Below are 20,899 nucleotides of genomic sequence, written 5' to 3'. Positions count from 1 at the left end.
TGGTCATGATATAATGATCCATATACTAAAAACTTCACACTGACATCCATTCTTTAGAGTGGGACGAAGCAAGAATCAAAAATTAATTCCCGGACTTAGTGTGACCGCTGCTGCAGCCACATCTGCGTTACCGCCTTCCTATGCTGCTGTAGGGCTGCAAACGTCCCTTGTGGCACCGCCATAAATGGCGCCAACCATGGCCATGACACCATGGATGTTCCTCCCTATGGCCATGTCACCATTGATGCCACTTTCCACGGCCCCAACGCCATGATGGGTGATGTAGTCACACATTTTTCTTCTAATAGAGCTACAAAAGCTCAGGCCCAACCAAAATCCTCATTGGTTGCTTCTAAGGCCCCTCGCTCATTTTGCAAAGCCTGTTCCTTAAGGAAATTAGGACCGAGACCATCTTACGTAAAGGATCCCAAAATACTCATTCCGTGCTTACAGAGAATCCAAGGGGATATCTGTGGACCAATTCAACCATCATGCGGACCTTTTAAATACTTTATGGTATTGGTTGATACGTTAACACGCTGGTCACATGTCGCGCTGTTATCCACTCGAAATGCTGCTTATGCTAAACTCCTCGCCCAGATTATCCGTCTACGGCTCACTACCCTGACCATCCAATTAAGTCAATTCGACTTGATAATGTTGGGGAGTTTACATCGAAAACATTCGATGACTATTGCATGTCACTAGGGATTGATGTAGAGCATTCAATTCCTCATGTTCATACCCAAAATGGTCTCGTGGAAGCCGCTATTAAACGACTACAGATGATAGTACGGACATTGGTGATGCGCACCAATCTCCCTGTTTCTGCTTGGGGATATGCAATATTGCATGCAGTGACGCTAATTCGTTTACGACCCACTACAACCCAATCTTATTCTGCGTTACAGCTAGTGACTGTGTACGCACGCATTTTTGGGTGTGCTACTTATGTCCCTATTACGCCGCCACAGCATACTAAGATGGGTCCACAACGACGAATAGGCGTCTATGTTGGATATTAATCTCCAACCATCGTCTGCTATCTTGAACCCTTGACAGGCGATCTCTTTACCGCTAGATTTACAGATTATCACTTTGATGAGACAGTTTTCCCATCGTTAGGGGGAGATAAGAACACAAATGTTCAATAAGAACGATAGGAATTATCGTGGTCTGTCCCAACTATGTCTCATCTCGATCCCCATACCGCACAGTCCGAACTTGAAGTGTGACGAATTATCGAACTCCAGAACGTAGCACTGAAGATAAAAATGAAAGAGCTTAATTGAATGGGTTTGATGATCAGGAATATGATTTATATTTTTTATTTTTTTTATTTGTTCTTATGATTTGTGTCTTTATCGGTAATTGTAATAGAGTTGATAAAATCAACTATCATTAAATAAAATTTAGAGGTTAAAATAGAAACTTTAGAGGTAAACCACCACAGGTGATCGAGTTGATAAGAGCCTCCAGGTGTGGAACCCCCACACCCGGGTTCGAATCCCGCCGACACTTGTTGGAGTTAAATCCCAATATATTCTTGGTGGCCAGGGGGGAGGAAGTGTTCTGACAAGATCTCCTGAGCACGGATTAGTCTCTGGACCTAGAAAGCATTTGAGGACACCGTGTGATTGATAAATAAAAAAAAATAAAAAAAACTTTAGAGGTATGAATAGAATCCATCATTTCTTTAAAGGGGTAATTCCCTTTTGCCCAAAAATCCTATGTATTGTTCCCAAATGCACCAACCTTTTCGTATTTTACTATTTGCTTGGAAAAAGACCAAAAGGGGTTGTTCCTATGTGTTATCCTGAGTTTTAGAGATTTTGTTCAACTTTGAAACTTTTATTTTAAAGCAAGTTTGAAAACAAGACTAGCCTTCAACATACCCAAGTTTTTCTCCTAACGGCCTCCTGCCTAACGGATACTTTAACAGGTGGAATCACTGCTGCTTGTCTTAATCTTGGTTTTAAAACTGAGTTTTTCTGGTGAAAAAGACCTTTCAAACTTTAGATGCACATAGGAAGTAGATGGTGATGGACGGAAAACACGGTTAAGAGATAATAACAGATATAATGCAAACTAGATAGTGATAGATAAAGTTAATTAGTTCTGCTACATTTGACAAACATGGGTGGGTATTCCCTTTTATTATTCAACAGAAATACATGCTAGAAATTCAGAGCTTCATTCTAGGATAAACAGCACAAGGCTGTTTAGTTATCCATAGGAATGAAAAACAGGTACTTACTTGTAATGAAAGCACACTACTGCACACTGAATAGGTAGGAAAAGCACACTGCTTACTATGGCTTTCTTACTTCTTGAGAGAAGACTCTTCTACTCCATTTTCTGATGCCTTACAAATGGAACCTAAAGCTCTTTTTATAGAGAGCGGACCTCAAACTGGAATTCAAAACAAAAAATATACAGGATAGTTTTGTGAACTTTTGCTTTTCTGAGTGCTCCTGCTGATGGAGGTCGGATGGAGAAAAACAAAAGTAGATAGGTGAAGTGTTTCTTCTGGTAGGTGAGATGTTTCCATCTTTTCTTCTTTTTTGAAAAAAGCAACCTTTAGCTCTTGAAAGTCAAAAGTACTATAGTTACTACAGTTCTTTGATTGGAAAGTTCACCTATATCTTCACCCGTGATGCTACATATTCTCGTCTGTTTCTGAATGGTGGCCAAAGACAAAGGAGCTGTTATCTGCTTGGGCCATTCTAACAGTAGTAGCATTATCTTCGACATCAGTATCGACATACATCTTATAGTGGTTGTCAGTTTCAAGCTTTTCCACCCATCGCATGCATGCCATAGTTGAATCTATCTCCTTTCTAGTGAGAGATAGGAATAGGTCACTGCTGACTACGTCAGGATGATCGTATGCAGTGATAATTATTTTTTCTCCTGCTGCCAGGAAGGTGTTGCTGATGTCCTCAGAGATGATCTTCTTCATGTATTCCAGAGCCATAGCCTTCATCCAAGGAATGCTTGAATTTGGTTGACCATTGTATGCTACACAGGCTGGTTGGAGATATTTCCTTTGAATGATTCTAACATAGTGGTACGGAGGAATATATTCAACGTCTCCGCTTGCCTTCTGACTCCATTCTGGGGGAGTAGATCTAAACTTCAGACGGAGTGTACAGTCATTTCTCCTGATATTTTTAACTGTGTTGACAATAATGGGTGGCAAACCTTTGAGATCATCATTAGTTTTAGTCCATAGGTTATGGACAAAACCATTCTCAACAAGCCAAAGCTTGTGTTCTTGGGGATGTTCACTCTGAACATTTACCAGATATCTTCCCACATATGGTCCAGCGACAACGAAGAGTGTTGGAGGAACCAGGTCTTCTGGATTGTGCCTTCCTATCAGATTGTGGAATTCATGCCAATCTGATTCATTGAGTGCCATGATAGGGACTTTAGCACTTTCTGGACTTTCAAGGAAGGAAATTTTTTCTTTTCTTACAGCACTCTGCTGCATATGGATTTCATCAGTTTGTGGTCTTGCATTTTCATAAAGTTCTTCAGCTAAAGCAAAGAGAGCTGGGAACATAAGACCACTGCTTCTTTCTTGAAAGGCAAATAAAAGATTGTCCAGGATTGCCTTCTGGTGATAAGCCAGTCTCCTGCCTGTTCTGAACACAGGAGTATCAAAAGTTCTTAATTCATAATTAAAAACATTTAGAACTCCAGTAGGAGTTGGTCTGCTTTTTGGCAAAGCAGCAGCCATCAACGGTCTTGATGAGCCTTTACCGTCTGCCGTTTGAGACGGGCTAGCCAATCCTTTACCCTGGGATTGATCAGTTGTAGCTAAGCCTTTTGGACTTATTAGAAACCTTTTAAGAATTTTTTCTTTGGTTTCTTTAGGATCCTCTTCAGGTTCATGTTCTTTCCCAGTCCTTCTGCTTCTGGGATTACGACCTTCGTCGTCTTCTCTTTGGCTGAACATTGCCATTTCTCTGGTCAATGCGTCTGGAAGATAGTTCTTGTTTCCTGCAATTAATTCAACAGTATAATCATATTGATTAAGAAACAATTGCCAGTTTGCTAATCTTCCTCTATCAGCAGCTTTGTCAAGTTTAAAATTTTTAAAATTCTTTACTCTAGCACAATCGGTGCGGACAGTAAAGGGTTTTCCGAGAAAGGCTGGAGAATTTAAAATTGTTTTTTTGACAGCTAAAATTTCTTTTTCCCCTGTGGGATAATTTAGTTCTGCAGGGCTGAACTTGCCACTACAAAATTTGCAGATTTTTTCAATGTTGGTTCCAGGCGCTTTCGCCAAAACAACACCGGACCAGTAATTATCGCTCGCATCTGTCTGGAGGATGATTTCATCATTCTCTTCTGGTTGTTGGAGAGGAGGGAGGTTCTTGCAGAGATTTTTTATCTGCTTTACGATCTTTTCATCATCTTCTGTGAAGTTCCATTTTTTCTTGGAACTTGTCTTGGGGGATAACATTGCTGTTAACCCTGAGATTCTAGGGATGAAATCTCTCCCATAATTTACGACACCAAGGAATCTCTCTAGACTCTTAGCATCAGGAATCTTATCTGGGAACTTCCAGATTTTTTCAAGAATGTGAGGTTGGAGCTTTATGACTCCATTCTTGATGTTTATTCCTAGGAAATCAACTTCATCGAGGATAAAGAAGATTTTCTTCTCACCTAGGATAATTCCATGCTGGACTATCAGCTTTGTTACCTCGTGGAGGTGCTTCATGTGTTCTTCTCTGTTTTTGGAGAAGACCAGGATGTCATCTATGTAGACGACGCAGAACTCCGCTACATGCTTGAAGATGTTGTCCATCTTTCTTTGAAAGATTGAGGGAGCTTGCTTGAGACCAAAAGGCATTACTAGCCACTCGTAATGACCTTGTGGTGTTCCAAATGCAGTGAGAGGTACACTCTCAGGATGCATCTTGACCTGCCAGAAACCCGACTTTGCATCGAATTTCGAAAAGACTTTAGCTCCTCTGAGCTGGTTGATCAGGACTCTGACTTGAGCGATCTGATATCCGTCTTTGACAGTCTTCTTATTGACATCTCTATAGTCAATAACCATTCTAGCTTTTCCCCTTAGATTCTCTGCATGATTTCTCACGTAGAATGCTGGAGCATGATGAGGGCTAGTGGAAGGTTGAATTAATCTCTTCTTCAGGAGATCTTCAATGTCACTTCTGAATTCTTTCTGATCTTCCTCTTTGTACTGAGGAATGGCTTTGACATGGCAGATAGCATTCATGTCATGCAATCTCAATTCACAGACCACTGGGTCTTTTTCCCAAAACTTCTGAGGATTTGTATCCACATTCTGCTCGAGTAGTTTCTTGATTTTGTCAAGAGTGGGAGTTTGTTGAGACTCAAGCTTGTTCTGAAAGTGCTTGAGGTTGTGCTCATGGATGAAACTAGCTTCTTCATCTTCACTAGCTTCTTCTTCTTCTTCTGAAGATTCTTCAACAAGCAGTTCTTCTTGTTGTTTGATTTGGAGTATGGGTTGAATTTTGGGTTTGTAGGGGGTAAGATCACCACTATTCTGTTGCGATCTCTGATACTGAGTAGTAAAACCGGGACCGACTACACTGAATGCATGTGTGAGGCGGTCAGCCCAGAACACCCGTTCTCCTTTTCTGAAGCCTATCGCTTCTTCATCCTGAATGAATCTTTGTTGGAGAATAAAATCATTGCCCAACAAGAAATCAGATCCTTGGCCTTCAGATTGCCAAACATTCTGGATGATAAATGTTCCTCCACCAATGGTGATATGAACATTTTTTGCTACTTTCTTCATGGTGAGATGGCTTCCATCGAATGTAACACCAGTAGCTGACTTTTTCTTGTCTTCGTTCCAGAGTTCTTCTGGAATTGCAAATCTCTTTGCAACAGTAAAGCCTGATCCATTATCTACAAAAGCATGTAGATGATATTTCCGGTGATCAAGGAACTTGAGTCCGATCTCTATGTAGTTGCTGTATCTACTTGTAGAGACGGCTTTCGATTGGTGAGGCTCCTTTTCTTGAGCTTGTTCCGTTGGAATGAATGGTTTACACTCTTCTGGAACATTTTCCTGAATGGGTGATTTGTCATCATCATCCCAATCTGTAGGAGTTATCTTCTTGCTGTCTGGATTACTGAACCAGGGGGGAGGATCATATCTGACTTTGTAATCAAACTTGCCGGAAGGTTGGCCAAGTAGATCCCATGTATTAGTATCCGCAGCTATCTCTTGTCTTTCTAAGAGATGGATATTTTCTGGTATTTCAACCAGTTCAATATCTTCATCGATTGTTTCTTCACCGATGATTTCTTCCTTTATTTCTGAGGAAGATGGTTGTTCCATAGTCGTTTCTTGGACTACAGTTGCTGCAACATTCTTTGCTTGTTCCATGGTTTCCTGGAACAGAGTTTCAACTTCTTTCGCTTTTTTCTCAGCAAAATACTCTGCATATTCTTGCTCAACCCATTGGCTGACAAGACCATTCTTGGTTTTTCTTCTTGCTTCAGCTATGAAGCATTCTTTGTGATAAGTCTTCTTAGATTCTTCGCAGAACATAGGGAGACCATTCTTCTCGTGACATAAACAGTAGTCACAGACGAACGAACCAGGGTTAACCTGATAAGAAGACATGAAGGATTCTGTCTTGCTTTCTTCCCAGTTTTTGACTTTCAAAACGTTCATTTGTCTGGATTCGAAGTACTCTACTTCAGAATCTATCTCAGACTCTTCTGATGAAGTTTCTTCTTCAGACCAGGCAGCGTATACTGACCTGCCGTCATCTTCATCATCAGTATAAGCTATTTCGTAGCCTTTTATGTTTGCTACCTCTACTATCTGCTCATATTCTTCAAAGAGAGCTAGAGCTTTAGTAGATCTTTTACCCTTTTCTGGGCATTCATTGGCATAGTGTCCTTCAGCTTTACACAACCAACATCTGCAAGCTTTCTTGCTGGGTTGTTTATGCTGATGAGTATTCTTCTTTTTCTTGAAGAATTTCTTTTCTGGATCTTCTTTTTGTTGCTTCTTGTAATTGGAACTTCTCTTGAACTTCCAATTCTTCTTTTGATTACTCTTTTTGAATTTTTTAGAGTAATATTTTTCTTTTTTCTTTTTTCTGTGGAATTTGGATTCATGACATCCCCAGTTTGTGGGCATATCTAGTATTCCATAGCAGAAATTTTCAACTCCTTTGAGTTGCTTCTTGGCCATCTTAGCTCTAAGATTGGCTTTGCATTGCTCCTTCAGTAGTTGCCGGATTCTGTCGGCAATTCCTCCAACTGAAAATCTTTCGATTGGTTTTTCAGCTATACTTTCTCTTACAGCTGTTCTCCATGGTTCAGGGAGTTTTCTGTGCAACAGATTAACTAGATCAGTATTCTCTAGTTCACCAATTGTACAGTAATATTCCTGAAATTCATTCAGGTATTCCTCAAAATATCTCATGTCACAGATTTTGAGTGCATAGATATTTGATTTTGCCGTTTCTTTGGCTTTTTCACTCAGATTTGAGAGATCTCCACAGAATTGATCGTACAGGGGTACTGCAAAATCATACGGAGACTTTGAATTTTTGATTTCTTCAAGCCAGTCTTTTCCTCTGGTAGTTTCCTTGAAAGATAGGTAGTACTTTTTTGCTACTCCGGTGAGAGTAGTTTCATAGTACACCTGCAAATCTGGTGCTTCAAATTTTCCAAGGGTCAGTGCAGAAGCCATCATCAGGCTGTCTACCCATTGGTCAATGGTTTTTCTTTTGTCTAGACTCTTGTCTAGATTCAGCCAGATGCCATAGTTCGTGATCGGAACTCTTGGCAGATTGTCCTCGGGGACGAATCTTTGAGAATTTCTTTCTCCTTTTTTACCCGTGGGGGCTTTCTGAACTGGGAGTTTCATTTCCCTTGTTTCTTTTTTTATGAAAGTTCTGGAGCTTCCTCCTTCTTCCATTTCGGCATCTTGATAAGGAAAGACTTTTCTTGTCTTTCTGCATTTGAATTCTTTCATTTCCTCGATTAGTTTTTCTAATCGTTCAGGGCTTTCACAATTCTCAGCTTCTTTGTAAAGATCAGAGAGCTTTTTAGCTCTGAGCATATGGACTGGTCTGCATAGATCAGCTTCCAAATCTTCTTCTGATATTGGTTCTTCAATAGTGGGTTTTGTACCACTGACACCGGCTTCTCTGGTGCTGTAGCTTCTTCTCAGAAGACTGTTGTTTATCCTGATGTTTTCAGGACAGACATCACTTTTCCTGTGATCTTCAAAGTTGAGGCTGATTTCTCCAGTGCGTCTACTCTCGTAGATCTTTGCTTTTGCTCTTTCCGGCAGCTTTTTTGGACCGGACAGTTTCCATTCAAGAGGAAAAGTTACTTCATTCCAAGCAACCTTGTGAATCTGCTGTGAATGGTTCTTCTGGTTGGTGAGGAATCCAGTAGTGAGACCAGGGATGTTGGAGATCCTTGTCTTTGGTTCCACTGTGGTGCTCATCAGTTTATAGTACACTCTGTATACTATTGCCAATTCTTGCATTTCTTCTTTCATTGAGATCCCGTCTGTCTTGACTCTCAGTCTGAGGCAGTGGGCTGCATCCTTCAAGCTGGTTGAAAAGTCAGGGAAGCAGTTGAAATATGCTACCTGGTTGCATAGTGATGCTTCTAGAGTTCCAAACAGACTAGCTTGGAAGTCTGTCAGTCTGTTGTCTTGCAGGACACATAGGACTGAACAGTTGATGCCTTCTCTTGCCAATAGTTTTATGCCGACTTGGACTGCTCCAATGTGCATAAATTGATACTTCTTTGCTTGTGCTCTGGCAACTTCAGCAGGGGTAATCATCAAGAGATCTGTTTCTCCTGTTGTTGAGGGGGTTGTGAATTCAAGTATTTTGAAATGATGGCTGTCCATTAGGTCAAATGTTCCCCGTCTGTAGATTTGTTTGAAATCTAGCTTTGGAATTGAGGAGTTTTTTACCTCATGCTCGATTTCATTGTATTCAGAATTTAGGAGTTGAACTCCTTTCTTTTTTCCAAAGATGCTTAACATCTTCATTTCTCTTTTTTCCGGGTTTTCATACCGGATACTAGACTGACTAGTAGATGGTTCCAGAAAAATCATATTAGGAACATGATTTGAGTCTGGTTTTTCTAATGGTTTGAATCCATTAGTCTTCTTTTTTACTGTAGGCAATTTCTTGTCCTTCAGTATAGAATCCAGCGTTTTTTGCTGTTCTTTGATTTTTCTACTGACACTTGTCAGTCTTTCTTCTTCCGTTTTTGGAAGATCTTTGATATAATCCAGTTTGTTTTCCAATCTTTCTAATTGGTGGATTATAGCAGGTATTGTTTCTAGTGTCGACTGACATCTAGATATTTCTAGTAACATCTTCTGATATTTCTCATCAGAAGCTTTTAGTAGAGAATTTATTTTCTCTAATAACAATTCTGACATTGTCCCCATTAAGGAGGGGTTCTCCTTTGAGCCTTTTACAAGCTCTGATACCAGTTGGTTGGGTGCGGATCTAACCAATGCTCAAGTAATCAAGAGGTTTTTGTTCCTCTTTCCGAACATATAAGAGATTTTCTATCTCTTCTTCTATTTTATAAATTCTATTTTGAAGTCTATAAATGATATCCCAATAGTTGGGGGATTCTCTATTAAGATTATCTCTATAAGCCTTCAATTTTCTCAATTTTTCTTTTTCTGTTTGCAGTTCTTTTTCAGTATGTTTGCAGATAGCTACTAATTCGAGTCTGTCAACGATCGAAATTATGAATAGTAAATCGTACTGTTTATCTTTGAATGGAAGATGAAAACTAACAGACTTCTGTTTAAATAATTTTGAGAATGGGCCCACCACGTTTCATAATCGTAACAGAAATATTAAATATATATAAACATCACAAGGGTACAGCTGGAAGAAAAAGTGAGAGTTTGTGCAAGTGAGAAAGAAAGAGACAGATACTTGTGTGAAAGGGAAAGGAAATAATTAGCTGGGGTTTTGGGGAAGTATTTTGGTAGAATCGGGGTGTATGAGCATTATCCCTTCTTTAAAATTACACTTATTGGCAATTTCGTTTTAAAAAGTTTATTAGCTAGCTCATCAATGCCGTTACGAAACATATCTCTTCTTCTCACTCTCATTCTCTCAAGTCTGTCTCACCATAACAGATCATCCAACTTCAATCTCTTTAACCCATTACCATTTCACTCTCACACCCACCACCGCTCAAGCATGAAGATAATGGTAGCAATCAAACGCGTGGTCGACTACGCCGTCAAAATCCGAGTCAAGTCCGACAAGGCAAAGCCATCCCCAACCCAAAACCCACATCGTCGTATCTCGTTCAAACTCACACGAACTCTAACCCACCACCACTTTTTTTGGTTTTTGTCTTTCACAGAGCGGCGTGGAGACCCAGAACGTGAAGATGTCGATGAACCCATTTTGCGAGATCGCTTTGGAAGAGGCCCTTCGGATCAAAGAGTCGGGCTTGGCCTCCGAGGTCGTGGCGGTCACCATGGGCATGAAACAGAGCGTCGATACGTTAAGGACGGGTCTGGCTATGGGGGCTGATAGGGCTATACACGTGGAGACTAGTGGGCAGTTATACCCTTTATCGGTTGCTAAGCTTTTGAGAGCTTTAGTGGAGCTTGAGAAGCCTGGTCTTCTCATTCTGGGCAAACAGGTAGTTTGTTGATTAGTTTTGTTAAAGATTTGGGCTTTGCAAATGTGGTTTGTGTTTTCATGCATTTTGTGAATGTGTGTCTGTGTGTTTAGGCTATTGATGATGATTGCAATCAAACTGGGCAAATGGTGGCAGGGCTGTTGAACTGGCCTCAAGGCACTTTTGCTTCAAAGGTTAGTTCGAAATACGATATTTGCAACTGTCAATGCTTCATTGGATTTCTTGTGTTTTGTCGATATGGAAAATGTTATCATTCTGTTCGTGCATTGTTGTTTTTGAGGTTTGAAGTGTAGTTGAATTTGAGATGATGTTGTGCACTAAAGGTGTGACTTCTGGGACTTTAGATCAGTAAATTGAGACATCAATCCATCTTGAGTGTTGGTATTCGCTTGCTCATGCTGCTAATTGTAGGTTTTTAATTGAAGGGCTGTGTTCAAAATTCTTTATATTGATGTGGGGAAAGGCGACTGACTGTGCTTTAGTACTACAGTCAATGTATATGGGGTCTGTGCGATTGTCTCGAACAACTACTGTACTACCCCATTTCACTGTTTTGCTGAAGAGCATTGTATTCATGCAGCACAGAGGCTTACAAATAATGTTGAGTTCAGGAAGTTAAGGTTACTAAGACATTCCTCTCCTATGATGGTTAAAAGGATTTGTTCTGTAGAGTTAAGTTAGATGTAAATCTAGAAGGTATTCTACTTAGAGCCTCACTAGCTACCACCTGGACAATCCGTTTTCTCCCATCTATAAACAGCATAAGTTGTGATCTCTAAGTTGACTTTCACTCCCAGAAAAGCCACTTTTATCCGGTCAAACATCTCCTTTTAGCCGTGACGCTATTTGGTAGACTAGTGTCTGATATCAATGACTTTTATGTGTCTTGGTTAACCTTATAGTTATGCCATCACTAATCGGAAGTTGTATTTATTTCATACAACCTGGTTTAAGTTGTTCAAAGTGAATGTTGCTAACATTAGTTAGGTGTGTCACAATGTGGAATGTCAAAGGAAAGGCACTGAAAGTGGAACGAGGTTGTAAAGAACCTCAATGGAGGTGGGTAATTTGGGGAAAATATGTAAGGTGTGAATTCCCACGTTACTAGTTAGTTCTCTTAAGCAAATGTGCTTATTTAATTTTCTTTTCATTGATAGTCTTAGTTTGAATCGGTCAGATCCAATAATAAGGATCAGAGAACATAGGTATTTCAAGCACCTGGAATAAATAGAGTGGTGTGGTTTAGTTAGTACTAGAACTAATTTTCTGTTTCCATCTAATCATCTATCATTCCCCTATCCTCCAAAATTGCACTTTTTTTTTCCTTATGAAAGAAAAAAGAACAATAATGTTTGTCTACTTTGAATCTGTATGTAAAGCTAAACACATACAAATCTACATGAAGGTAGACTCAATATTTATGTCTTAGTGTTGCTTCCTTTTCTGTATTCAAATTTCTCTTGGAGTTGAATAAGAGGTTTCATTGAATGAGATATATACACTTTTGCTGTCCTATTTTCATACAACACAATTTATGAATTACTTCTTATGACTAAACGTTTCCAGTAGGTTGTGCTGGATAAGGAGAAGCAGGTAGTGACAGTGGACAGAGAGGTAGATGGGGGTCTTGAGACTCTCTGTCTAGATTTACCAGCAGTGATTACGTAAGTATCTCGTCTTGTGCTTCTGTGTTTGGACACTTGGAAACTAATTGAATGCATCTTTTGACTTTCAATTGAATCGTAATGATATGATTAGGGCATTGAAAATATTGTCTGGATAGGTATTAGGAAAATAGGTGCTCTCAAACTTCAATGGTTCAAAGTTCTATTTGATAAAGTTCCAAAATTATTTTCTGCATTTGAGTAGTAGTATATATTAGAAAGAAAAGCATAGCAGGACTTCCTTGGAATTATAAATTTCAAGAAGGCTAATGGACAAGTATTCTAAAGCAGCTTGTTTTTATTTTATTTTATTTTTTATCATTCATTAGAAGTCAACAAGGAACCAGCCCTCCAGGCAATTCCAAGAAGAAAAGGAAGCTAGAGTGTTTCTAAGTGTGAAAAGAATCATGATCATCGGCCAGACAGTCACACCATCATTTCATAACCTCGTTTCTCACAGTATATTAGGATTGGTTAACATGGGGTTGAATAAGTGTTATATTAGGATTAAAATATATATATATCTGATGAATGCTTATTATGAGAATATGCTAGAACTTCTAGTTTTTGTCATTTACTCTCCTCTCTATCAAAACCGAAGAAAACGGAGCCTTTATTTTGTGGCAATGATGCCATCTCTCTCTTTCTCCTCAACCTTTCTCTGCTCAAGCCCTTTCACAAATCCATTTCCTACCCCCTCTTGTTCTGGCTCGGTGGTGGGATCACCTCCATCCTTGTCTTTAAAGGGCTTTGATGATATAAACATTTGAAGATAGATTATTTGGTCTTGTGAAAATTGAATGAATCTTTGAACTGTAACAGAAATGTTTTGCTGACATTAATAAAATAGGTTGCCTATATAAAGTGATTGAGGTAAGTGACCTAGTTCTAGAAGTGCTATGAACTTCTACTAGATAGAAGCGTGTGTGAAGTACATTGGAAGTGGTGACAGTGGAGAAAATAAGAGTGGGAATCTTTTTTTTTTTTTTGCTTTTTTCTAATTATATAATTTAAAAGAACAAAAAACTTAAGACTCCTTGTCTATATAAATTAAAAGGGCACTAGAGGAAGAATTGGCAAAGTCGGGAAAATCCCTCTTATCTTTTAGTTATAGTACAGATTAGTTGCAAATTAACATGTTCAGCACTACTTTATATGTGTATTGGTGTCAAACTAGTTTTTATTTTCTTTTATATATTGAACTCTTCATATAGATAGCACTAGTAAAATAATATGTTCAAGAGGTTTATGATAAAAAAAAACACTTACAAGAGATAAGGTTCTTATTTGTTATATAAGGAGGTGATCTAATCACTTGATTAATTAGCCAAAAAATATAAGGTGGTGATTTAATCATTTTATCAATTAGTTGGGGGTCCTATACATAAAAAATGACATACGTGATAGAAGTACTAAGCTTGATGATATTTTAAGAACACCTGTAACTCTGTGATGTAACTATAGCTTAAATATTTCAGCTTCATATAATTATGTTAGAAAAATTGAAAATATTATAAACGGTCTGAAAACCAGCCAAAAGATCAGTGCTGATTTGAGGCCAAACTTGAGGAACCAGGGAGGTTACCTAGACTTGATATCTGGTGAAATTTATGAATTAACAGTTGTTTACTTTGGCCCCTTTGCAGCACTGATTTGAGGCTAAATCAACCAAGGTATGCAACACTCCCCAACATAATGAAAGCAAAATCAAAGGTCATAAAGAAGTTCACTCCACAGGATCTGAATGTGGAAATCAAATCCGACATAGAAGAGGTTCAAGTCACAGAACCTCCCAAGAGAAAAGCAGGGGTTATCGTTTCTTCTGTGGATGAGCTGATTGACAAGCTGAAAAACGAAGCCCGTGTCATTTGATTTTACTTCAGTTATTTTGCTCAAAGGCTTTGCCCCGATCAAGCTGATCAAGGATTTAAAATTTCAATTGCAACAGTCTCCAGTCTAATAATACAAGTATCTTTTCCCCATCAAATTGAAAGCTCTGCTTTAGTGATTGTATAGCTTACTGAAACTGACTTTTCGTCATTCCGTGTAGCATACATGGCTCCAGTCATCCAAAATTGACTTGTAAGTACCAATTACTCTGAAGTGGTGCTGTTCTTGGAAGTAAATAGAAGAATGCGCACACATTTTTTGTTTACGTATTTGATTTTGTGTTGGTTCTTGTTATTTGGTTGGTGGGGTTGGCTATGGTTTCTTGTTTTTGGCTGCGGGAATCAACCTATTAATGATTGTTCTTTAGTTGAAGCGACATCATATAGATCATGATAAATAAACTGACTCTACACTCCACTATGGCATATTTATCATACTAAATATACTCATCAACAGTTGTTCATATTATAAGATGGGAGAGAAAAGGTCTCCTGTAAAAGACGGAGGAAAATTTGGGGAGTCCAGTGTGTCTTTTCTTTGGGTTTTCAAGCCAATTTTTGCTGTTTCCTACCCATCCTAAAATAGGAAGCTCTATCTAATTTGAGAGTTCAGAAGCGCTTTTAGTTTGGATTCAATTTTGAGTAAACTAAGATAACCACAAACTTCATTGACAAAGTTTTATTCATATTATCATTCATTTCGATGTCTTAAATAGTTATAAGCGTATGCTACATAGTTCAATTCTAACAAATCACGGTATTAATTATTTCGAATAACTAACATATCACAGCTCACTTTACATTGATTTCTAATTACACAGTCAGACTAGTGAAATGTTTCGCAAAATACAAGACTTTCTCCATATCCAGTTTGTTTACAACAAATTCACTTTATAAAGAAACATAATTATGGTTTCAATGGAGGGCAACAAGGACCCTTTCTTACTTCTTCTTTGAACCACATTCACATTCGTCACCCTAAAAACAAAAGCAGCAATAATATTCAATTTCTCAATACAAAAATCCCTCTCAAGCATAGAAGTGATAGAACTTAGGACTTCGTCTCTCTCTGTATTTTCTTCTCCGATGGATGGAATGGAAGGCATAGAAGACTTTTTTGGGTACCCCAGCTTGATCGACGAACCCCAATTCCCCAATTTTCTGTGGTCCAATCCCAGCCCTTCATTTCCTGAGATCGAATTCTCTGCTAATAGTGGTGTTGCTGCTCCCTCACAGACCCAGGAAAAACAGTGCCCTCGCAAGAGGTATGTTCTTGTGAATTCGATGAGAAAGATCGTTGCTTTTGATAATCAGAGTGCCAATGCGTTCTGGGTTTTGAAAATGATCGTTGCTTTTGATAATCTGAGTGCCAATGCGTTCTGGGTTTTGATAAAGATCGTTGCTTTTTGTATGATTAGGGGACGAACCGAGTCTTGGAGTGGCTCAGGGGCCAAAGCTTGCCGTGAGAAATTGAGGAGGGAGAGATTGAATGACAAGTATGCATCTAATCGAATCTGTTTCTTTTTTGTTTTTGTGATGATGATAGAAAATGAATGGAGATTTTTTTTTTTTGGGTGTTTGGTGATTTCAGGTTTGTGGATTTGAGTGCTGTTTTGGAACCTGGGAGGCCAGCCAAGACTGACAAGCCTGCTATACTTGATGATGCCATTAGGGTCTTGACCCAACTGAGAGCTGAAGCTCAGGAGCTCACACAGACAAATGAAAAGTTGCTTGAAGAGATAAAGAGTTTAAAGGTTCTTTATGGCTCATTTACTTTTGAGATTGATCTTGTTTGCTTGCATAGAAGTTTTATTATGAGAGTTGGTAGCTGAGACTGTGTTTTTTATTGACGAAAACGTATATTGGTGTTCAAGATCTTGGGTCCTTGGCTGTTAGCGATTAAGTGTTATGGTCATGTTTGTTTAGATTGATTAGATGATGAGGGTGTGTTGTGTCTCCGTGATAGTTCTAAAGTAGACATGGTAGACGTTAGCTGATCTTTGATCAACCAATAACACTCTTAAGTTCATCTAATTTTGAGTAGGAGATTCGGGAGATGGAAATTCCGGGGGATTTGCCCAAGTAAACAGAATATTGGTTTTAAAAGTTAAATTGGCCGTTGGTAGTTTGAGTCATCTGTAACTTCATAGTGGTGATTAAAGTCTGTTGATTTAGTTAGTTGTAAGGTTTCCATGTGGGTTGCGGTAACTGTCGAGTAATAGTAAAACCATCCATTTTGTTTCCCTTGAAACCCGGGATAGCTCCTCTCCATTTATGTGATTGATCAATTTCAACAATGATCTGATGTGCTGTGTAAGCTGATTCTGCCAAAGAAATGCACAATTATGGTAATTTATGGTTATTCTTCTCAAAAAAGAAGAAGCAGAAATTACGGTTATTACTATTTAGGATAAGGTCTAGTCTCAAAACACCAAATGATGCTCTACGGGGTCTGGAGTATTGTTGGCACCCATAAGAGAATCGACCGTTCTCTACAGGAACAATATTGGTAATGCTTCACTGTTACTATTCCAGGTTATTATTGTTTTGTTACTGCATAATGATAATTGTACCAGTTTAAACTTTAAGCTAGTAGAATTTAAGTTTGTAGAACCCCTACCCTATTTTACTGAATCTTTGGTTCAGTCATTGTAAGAATATGTGAGATACTTTCTTTCACTTTGGTTTGGTTACTATGATGGACTGGTTTTCAATTCATTGTATTTGATGAAAAGGATGCATTACTTATGGTGCATTTGGATGAAAGGCTATACATGAAGAGATTTGAATTTTGAGTTTAAGTCTACATTGGTCGGACGAATCATAAAATTGCTTAATATAATAATAATGCATATCAAATGACTAAATATAATGTAACTTTTTCAACCTCAAATATATGTATAAATATGTTTGTTCGTTCATTATTTTTTTCCTATACAAATCATATATACGTTGGTAGGTTCTGATCAAAACTTTTTGATTACAACTATAATTCTTATATTTGAATCTCATATTTCAAATGAGCTATAAGGTTATTTTGAACTTTTTGGGTACATGAATAGGACATTATAGTCAAGGTGATAGGTTGGATGGTGCAAACAATCCTCACATTTTTCAAATAGTAAAAGAGAAATCTTGAAACTGACCACTTTTTACTGTTTGTATATAACAGGCAGAAAAGAATGAACTTCGTGAAGAGAAAGTTGTACTGAAAGCAGACAAAGAAAAGCTGGAACAGCAGTTGAAAGCTATGACCATTCCACCTTCTGGGTTTATGCCAGCCCACCCAGCAGGGCCTGCCGCATATCACCCTGGGGCAAGCAAGATGGCAGTCTATCCTAGCTATGGCATGATCCCAATGTGGCACTATTTACCTCCATCGACCCGTGATACATCTCGTGATCATGAGCTTAGGCCCCCTGCTGCTTAGATATACAGAACTATTTGGACAACAATAGATGCTTTGTTTTGCATTTGCTGAAATTTTTATTACTTGTTGACAAATGTACATGTCACTGATTTTTCAATTTGCCTGATTTAATTCGGTTGATGGCAAATGTGTGATAGAATTGTTGATGTAGCTAGAAGGTGGTTTTTGAGAATAAATTATAAATGTCCAGTCTTGACAGTGTACATCTTTGCCCTACCTTTTGCAAGAGGCTTTTAATTCCCAACATGATGAGGCAGGTTAATTTCAGATATTCAAAGACGAGATAAGATCTTTGATGTGAAATGAAAGCATGTAGTATTACAGTGACTTTCTCTCTCTCTTGTGGTGCCTGGATTTTTTTTATTGTACAATGTTATGCTTTAGGTCTGTTACCAGTGACTTTGTGACCATAATTTATACCACGGTACCGGCAAATCAATTTGAATACATGGCCTAGGATTTTCTTGAATAAATGAAGTCCAAATACCATAAACAAATCAAACAAAGAGTTCTGTGAAAATTACAGTTGGGAGTTAATAGTAACTAACAGTCGGCATTCTCTGTTTCTCCTGCTCCTTGGCTCTTCTTGCCAACTTCAGTGAATCATTTCCGTGTTTTAGGTTTTATTGGTGTTGAATTTTGATTCATGATGTGCTTCTCAGTGGTTTCCAAGGGAATGATCTAATTCTTCATGGTTGATCATGTAATGCATCCTTCTTGACTGAAGAAATCGTCGGCATATTGTTATCTTTCTCCTCTTCATTTGTCTGATCAGACTCTTCAGACTTAGCGGTGTAAACTTCATCACCTTCTTTTCCCCACAACAGCAAGTATAGGCCAACAATGACGATAGCTGCGCCTACTATGCTGAACAAATGAAAGATGAAAATTTAGAACATTAATTTTCCAAGCTGTTAACAAATCTCTTAAATTAGAAATGCATGAATTTATCAGATATCCGACTTACATATTCTGCTGTCAAAATGTGCTTCATGATTGTAATATTCATGGTTCAATCTAACCAGCAATTTCATTTACAGTCTCTAATAACATTATATGCCAAATTGTTTTGCCGCTTTAGCAAAAGGTGATAGTGGTGTCTTATCTGATATCACATGTCGGTATTATTAGACTGAATCATGATTATGCACTTTGATATTGTTCTAATCAATGGTTTTCATTCAATTGTGTCTAGCAACCAAAAGTTGAACCAAGCGTACAGTCTAATGTTGCCTTATTGATATTTGTGTAGTGTAACCAGAATGTGAATCACCACTAGATAGTTCTACTTGATCCACATTTTTCATTCAGTCTGACAATGTAAAATAACATGACACTGTCAGGAAACTGCTTATTGAACCATGAATCTGCTTTTGTAAGTAGATAATCCAAAATTACCTGCCAATATAGAGTCTTTCACCAAGCACAAAGTATGCTAGAATTGCCACCAATATTGTTGAGACGGGATCAAACATGGTCACAAAGACAGGTCCTTTCTCTACTGTGCACCATAGTTGAATAAAGAGTACTAGGCCAGAGCACACCCCTCCCTGCATATAAATACACAATCTAACCATTGGCTATTAACAAATCAAATTTTACATTTTCAGAATCCTGAAACTTACAGAATACAAAATGCACCAGAGGTCAATGTTGAATCCAACTGTCCAAGCAGCTCGTTTATGTTCTATACAAACTGCAAAGACAGCTGACTGTGCTGCCCCTAGGAAGCTCATCCATGTTATCATTGATAGTTGTGCAGGATATCTTTTCAATGTGACTGCCTAGAAAGTAAATCATTTGTACAAATCAATCAGAAGATTCTATATCTTGTCCCAATTATTCATGCAATACTCATCAAATTTATTAACAAGTAATGTACTGTAATTACATATGCCGGTATCTAATTAGAAATAGATGAGTTTTGAAGTTTGATGAACAAATTTGGTGAGCAAAGCTGTACTTTTTATGTCTTACAGACTAGTTGAATAGCTTATAGTTCAGAGTAAGAGTTAAAAACCTGCATAATGTACCATAAAGACCATGTTATGCAGCTAGCAACAGTTAGAATTGAACCCTTCAACCAGTTCTCATGGATGGAAGTTTTTCCTTGAATATGGATTAGTGGACTCCACAAGTTTCTCATAATAGGTCCTTTGTACAAAGTCATGGTCATTACACCGGCTAAGGAGACTATGGTGCCCAAAACTTTTGCTAATCCACGAGGATTTAGAAGATCAAGAACCTCCAACCTGATTGATTAATTTCTTAAGCATAGCATAAATTGATATACTTGATAATAAAAGATCAATTCTATGGATTTCTGGATGGGGCGGTGTACTAACTTGAGTGAAACTGCAATCACAAAGGTGAGGGAAGCTATGGTGTTGATCATTGATGCAAGGAATGTTGGAGAGGTGTATCTTAAGCTTGCAAAGTACATGTTTAAAGTCAAACCTATCCTGTTTTGTAAAAGACACCAAATCAGACTTTTTATTTTTGCCTTCAAATGTCAGAACTCAGAAGCATGTATGGGTTCTACTTGTTCTCACCCCAGAAAAGAAATAACAAAAAGTTCCAAGAAAAGAGCAAATGTGAGCTTTGGTCTGTCTTTTCTGCAGGAGAATCAAAGATCAATAGTTAAACACATGATGTAATGAAAATATGTAGAAATGTCAATGTACCATAACAGACATGGACAATTTTTGCTGAACTAATATATCCTGTTATGTTATCCGATTAATTGCCAATCTGGATGACATTGATCAGATATGTAACAAGAAAGCATTACCTTTAAGTAGTACAAAATGGAAAGGCAACTGTACACATATATAACCTTTCAAGAAAATAGGCAAAAGGGAGCATGATTATGCCAGACACGATATGTCGATAAGTTATGTAGACATGAGGGTTCATCCCATGATTGAAGGAAGCTTCTGTAATGAAATAGAGAAATGCGTAGGCCACTTGAGATAAAACCATGAGGAGGTGTGGCTTGAACCTCTTGTAAGTTCCCACATGGGAACTTGGCTCTTGTGCCATAATTTCCTCTAGTCCCTCTTCTTCCTTATCCTGTTTCAGTTCTTGACAAGCTGGTAGCTAGAGCACTTCAGCAAGTATTCATATAGAGGGACTAGAGAATAGTTCAGTCTTGATTCTTATTTCAGGTTGGTAGTATAATGAATTTACTGTAGATGACTTTTTCAGGACCCACTGTATTCAATTAGGTGGAG

General features: G+C 38.3%; 3 protein-coding genes across 3 annotated transcripts; 2 read left to right on the top strand and 1 right to left on the bottom strand.

The window, feature by feature from the left end:
• Window positions 1-10,100: 10,100 nt before the first annotated feature.
• On the top strand, window positions 10,101-14,506 carry LOC112196840 (electron transfer flavoprotein subunit beta, mitochondrial). The gene is made up of 5 exons (XM_024337308.2): window positions 10,101-10,298; window positions 10,399-10,683; window positions 10,776-10,856; window positions 12,253-12,347; window positions 13,994-14,506. Exons 1-5 carry the CDS (start codon window positions 10,101-10,103, stop codon window positions 14,217-14,219), a joined length of 885 nt encoding a protein of 294 aa, XP_024193076.2. The 3' UTR covers window positions 14,220-14,506.
• Window positions 14,507-15,123: 617 nt separating this feature from the next.
• LOC112196841 (transcription factor bHLH104) lies at window positions 15,124-17,928 on the top strand. Its single transcript, XM_024337309.2, has 4 exons — window positions 15,124-15,501; window positions 15,655-15,732; window positions 15,828-15,990; window positions 17,409-17,928. Exons 1-4 carry the CDS (start codon window positions 15,323-15,325, stop codon window positions 17,664-17,666), a joined length of 678 nt encoding a protein of 225 aa, XP_024193077.1. The 5' UTR covers window positions 15,124-15,322; the 3' UTR covers window positions 17,667-17,928.
• A 134-nt stretch (window positions 17,929-18,062) lies between these two features.
• On the bottom strand, window positions 18,063-20,773 carry LOC112196839 (WAT1-related protein At5g07050). The gene is made up of 7 exons (XM_024337306.2): window positions 20,503-20,773; window positions 20,219-20,281; window positions 20,012-20,128; window positions 19,687-19,918; window positions 19,292-19,450; window positions 19,065-19,216; window positions 18,063-18,533 (listed from the first exon to the last, which is right to left on the bottom strand). Exons 1-7 carry the CDS (start codon window positions 20,706-20,708, stop codon window positions 18,356-18,358), a joined length of 1,107 nt encoding a protein of 368 aa, XP_024193074.1. The 5' UTR covers window positions 20,709-20,773; the 3' UTR covers window positions 18,063-18,355.
• Between the last annotated feature and the right edge of the window lie 126 nt (window positions 20,774-20,899).

This window comes from Rosa chinensis, chromosome 4 (assembly GCF_002994745.2).
Source record: "Rosa chinensis cultivar Old Blush chromosome 4, RchiOBHm-V2, whole genome shotgun sequence".
Taxonomy (NCBI): Eukaryota; Viridiplantae; Streptophyta; class Magnoliopsida; order Rosales; family Rosaceae; genus Rosa; species Rosa chinensis.
The sequence above is the reverse complement of the archived record's forward strand: the minus strand, read 5'-3'. Positions and strand labels throughout refer to the sequence as shown.

Bases quoted from the DNA above. Each gene is read 5' to 3' on its own strand.
- LOC112196840 (XM_024337308.2), top strand. From the start codon at position 10,101: ATGCCGTTACGAAACATATCTCTTCTTCTCACTCTCATTCTCTCAAGT. The intron at 10,684-10,775 runs GTAGTTTGTTGA...CTGTGTGTTTAG, and splicing joins TTCTCATTCTGGGCAAACAG to GCTATTGATGATGATTGCAA. The intron at 10,857-12,252 runs GTTAGTTCGAAA...CGTTTCCAGTAG, and splicing joins AAGGCACTTTTGCTTCAAAG to GTTGTGCTGGATAAGGAGAA.
- LOC112196839 (XM_024337306.2), bottom strand. From the start codon at position 20,708: ATGGCACAAGAGCCAAGTTCCCATGTGGGAACTTACAAGAGGTTCAAG. The intron at 20,129-20,218 runs GTGAGAACAAGT...TTTACAAAACAG, and splicing joins TTTGTTATTTCTTTTCTGGG to GATAGGTTTGACTTTAAACA. The intron at 18,534-19,064 runs GTAATTTTGGAT...TCATTTGTTCAG, and splicing joins GAAAGACTCTATATTGGCAG to CATAGTAGGCGCAGCTATCG.
- LOC112196841 (XM_024337309.2), top strand. From the start codon at position 15,323: ATGGATGGAATGGAAGGCATAGAAGACTTTTTTGGGTACCCCAGCTTG. The intron at 15,733-15,827 runs GTATGCATCTAA...TGGTGATTTCAG, and splicing joins AGGGAGAGATTGAATGACAA to GTTTGTGGATTTGAGTGCTG. The intron at 15,991-17,408 runs GTTCTTTATGGC...TGTATATAACAG, and splicing joins AAGAGATAAAGAGTTTAAAG to GCAGAAAAGAATGAACTTCG.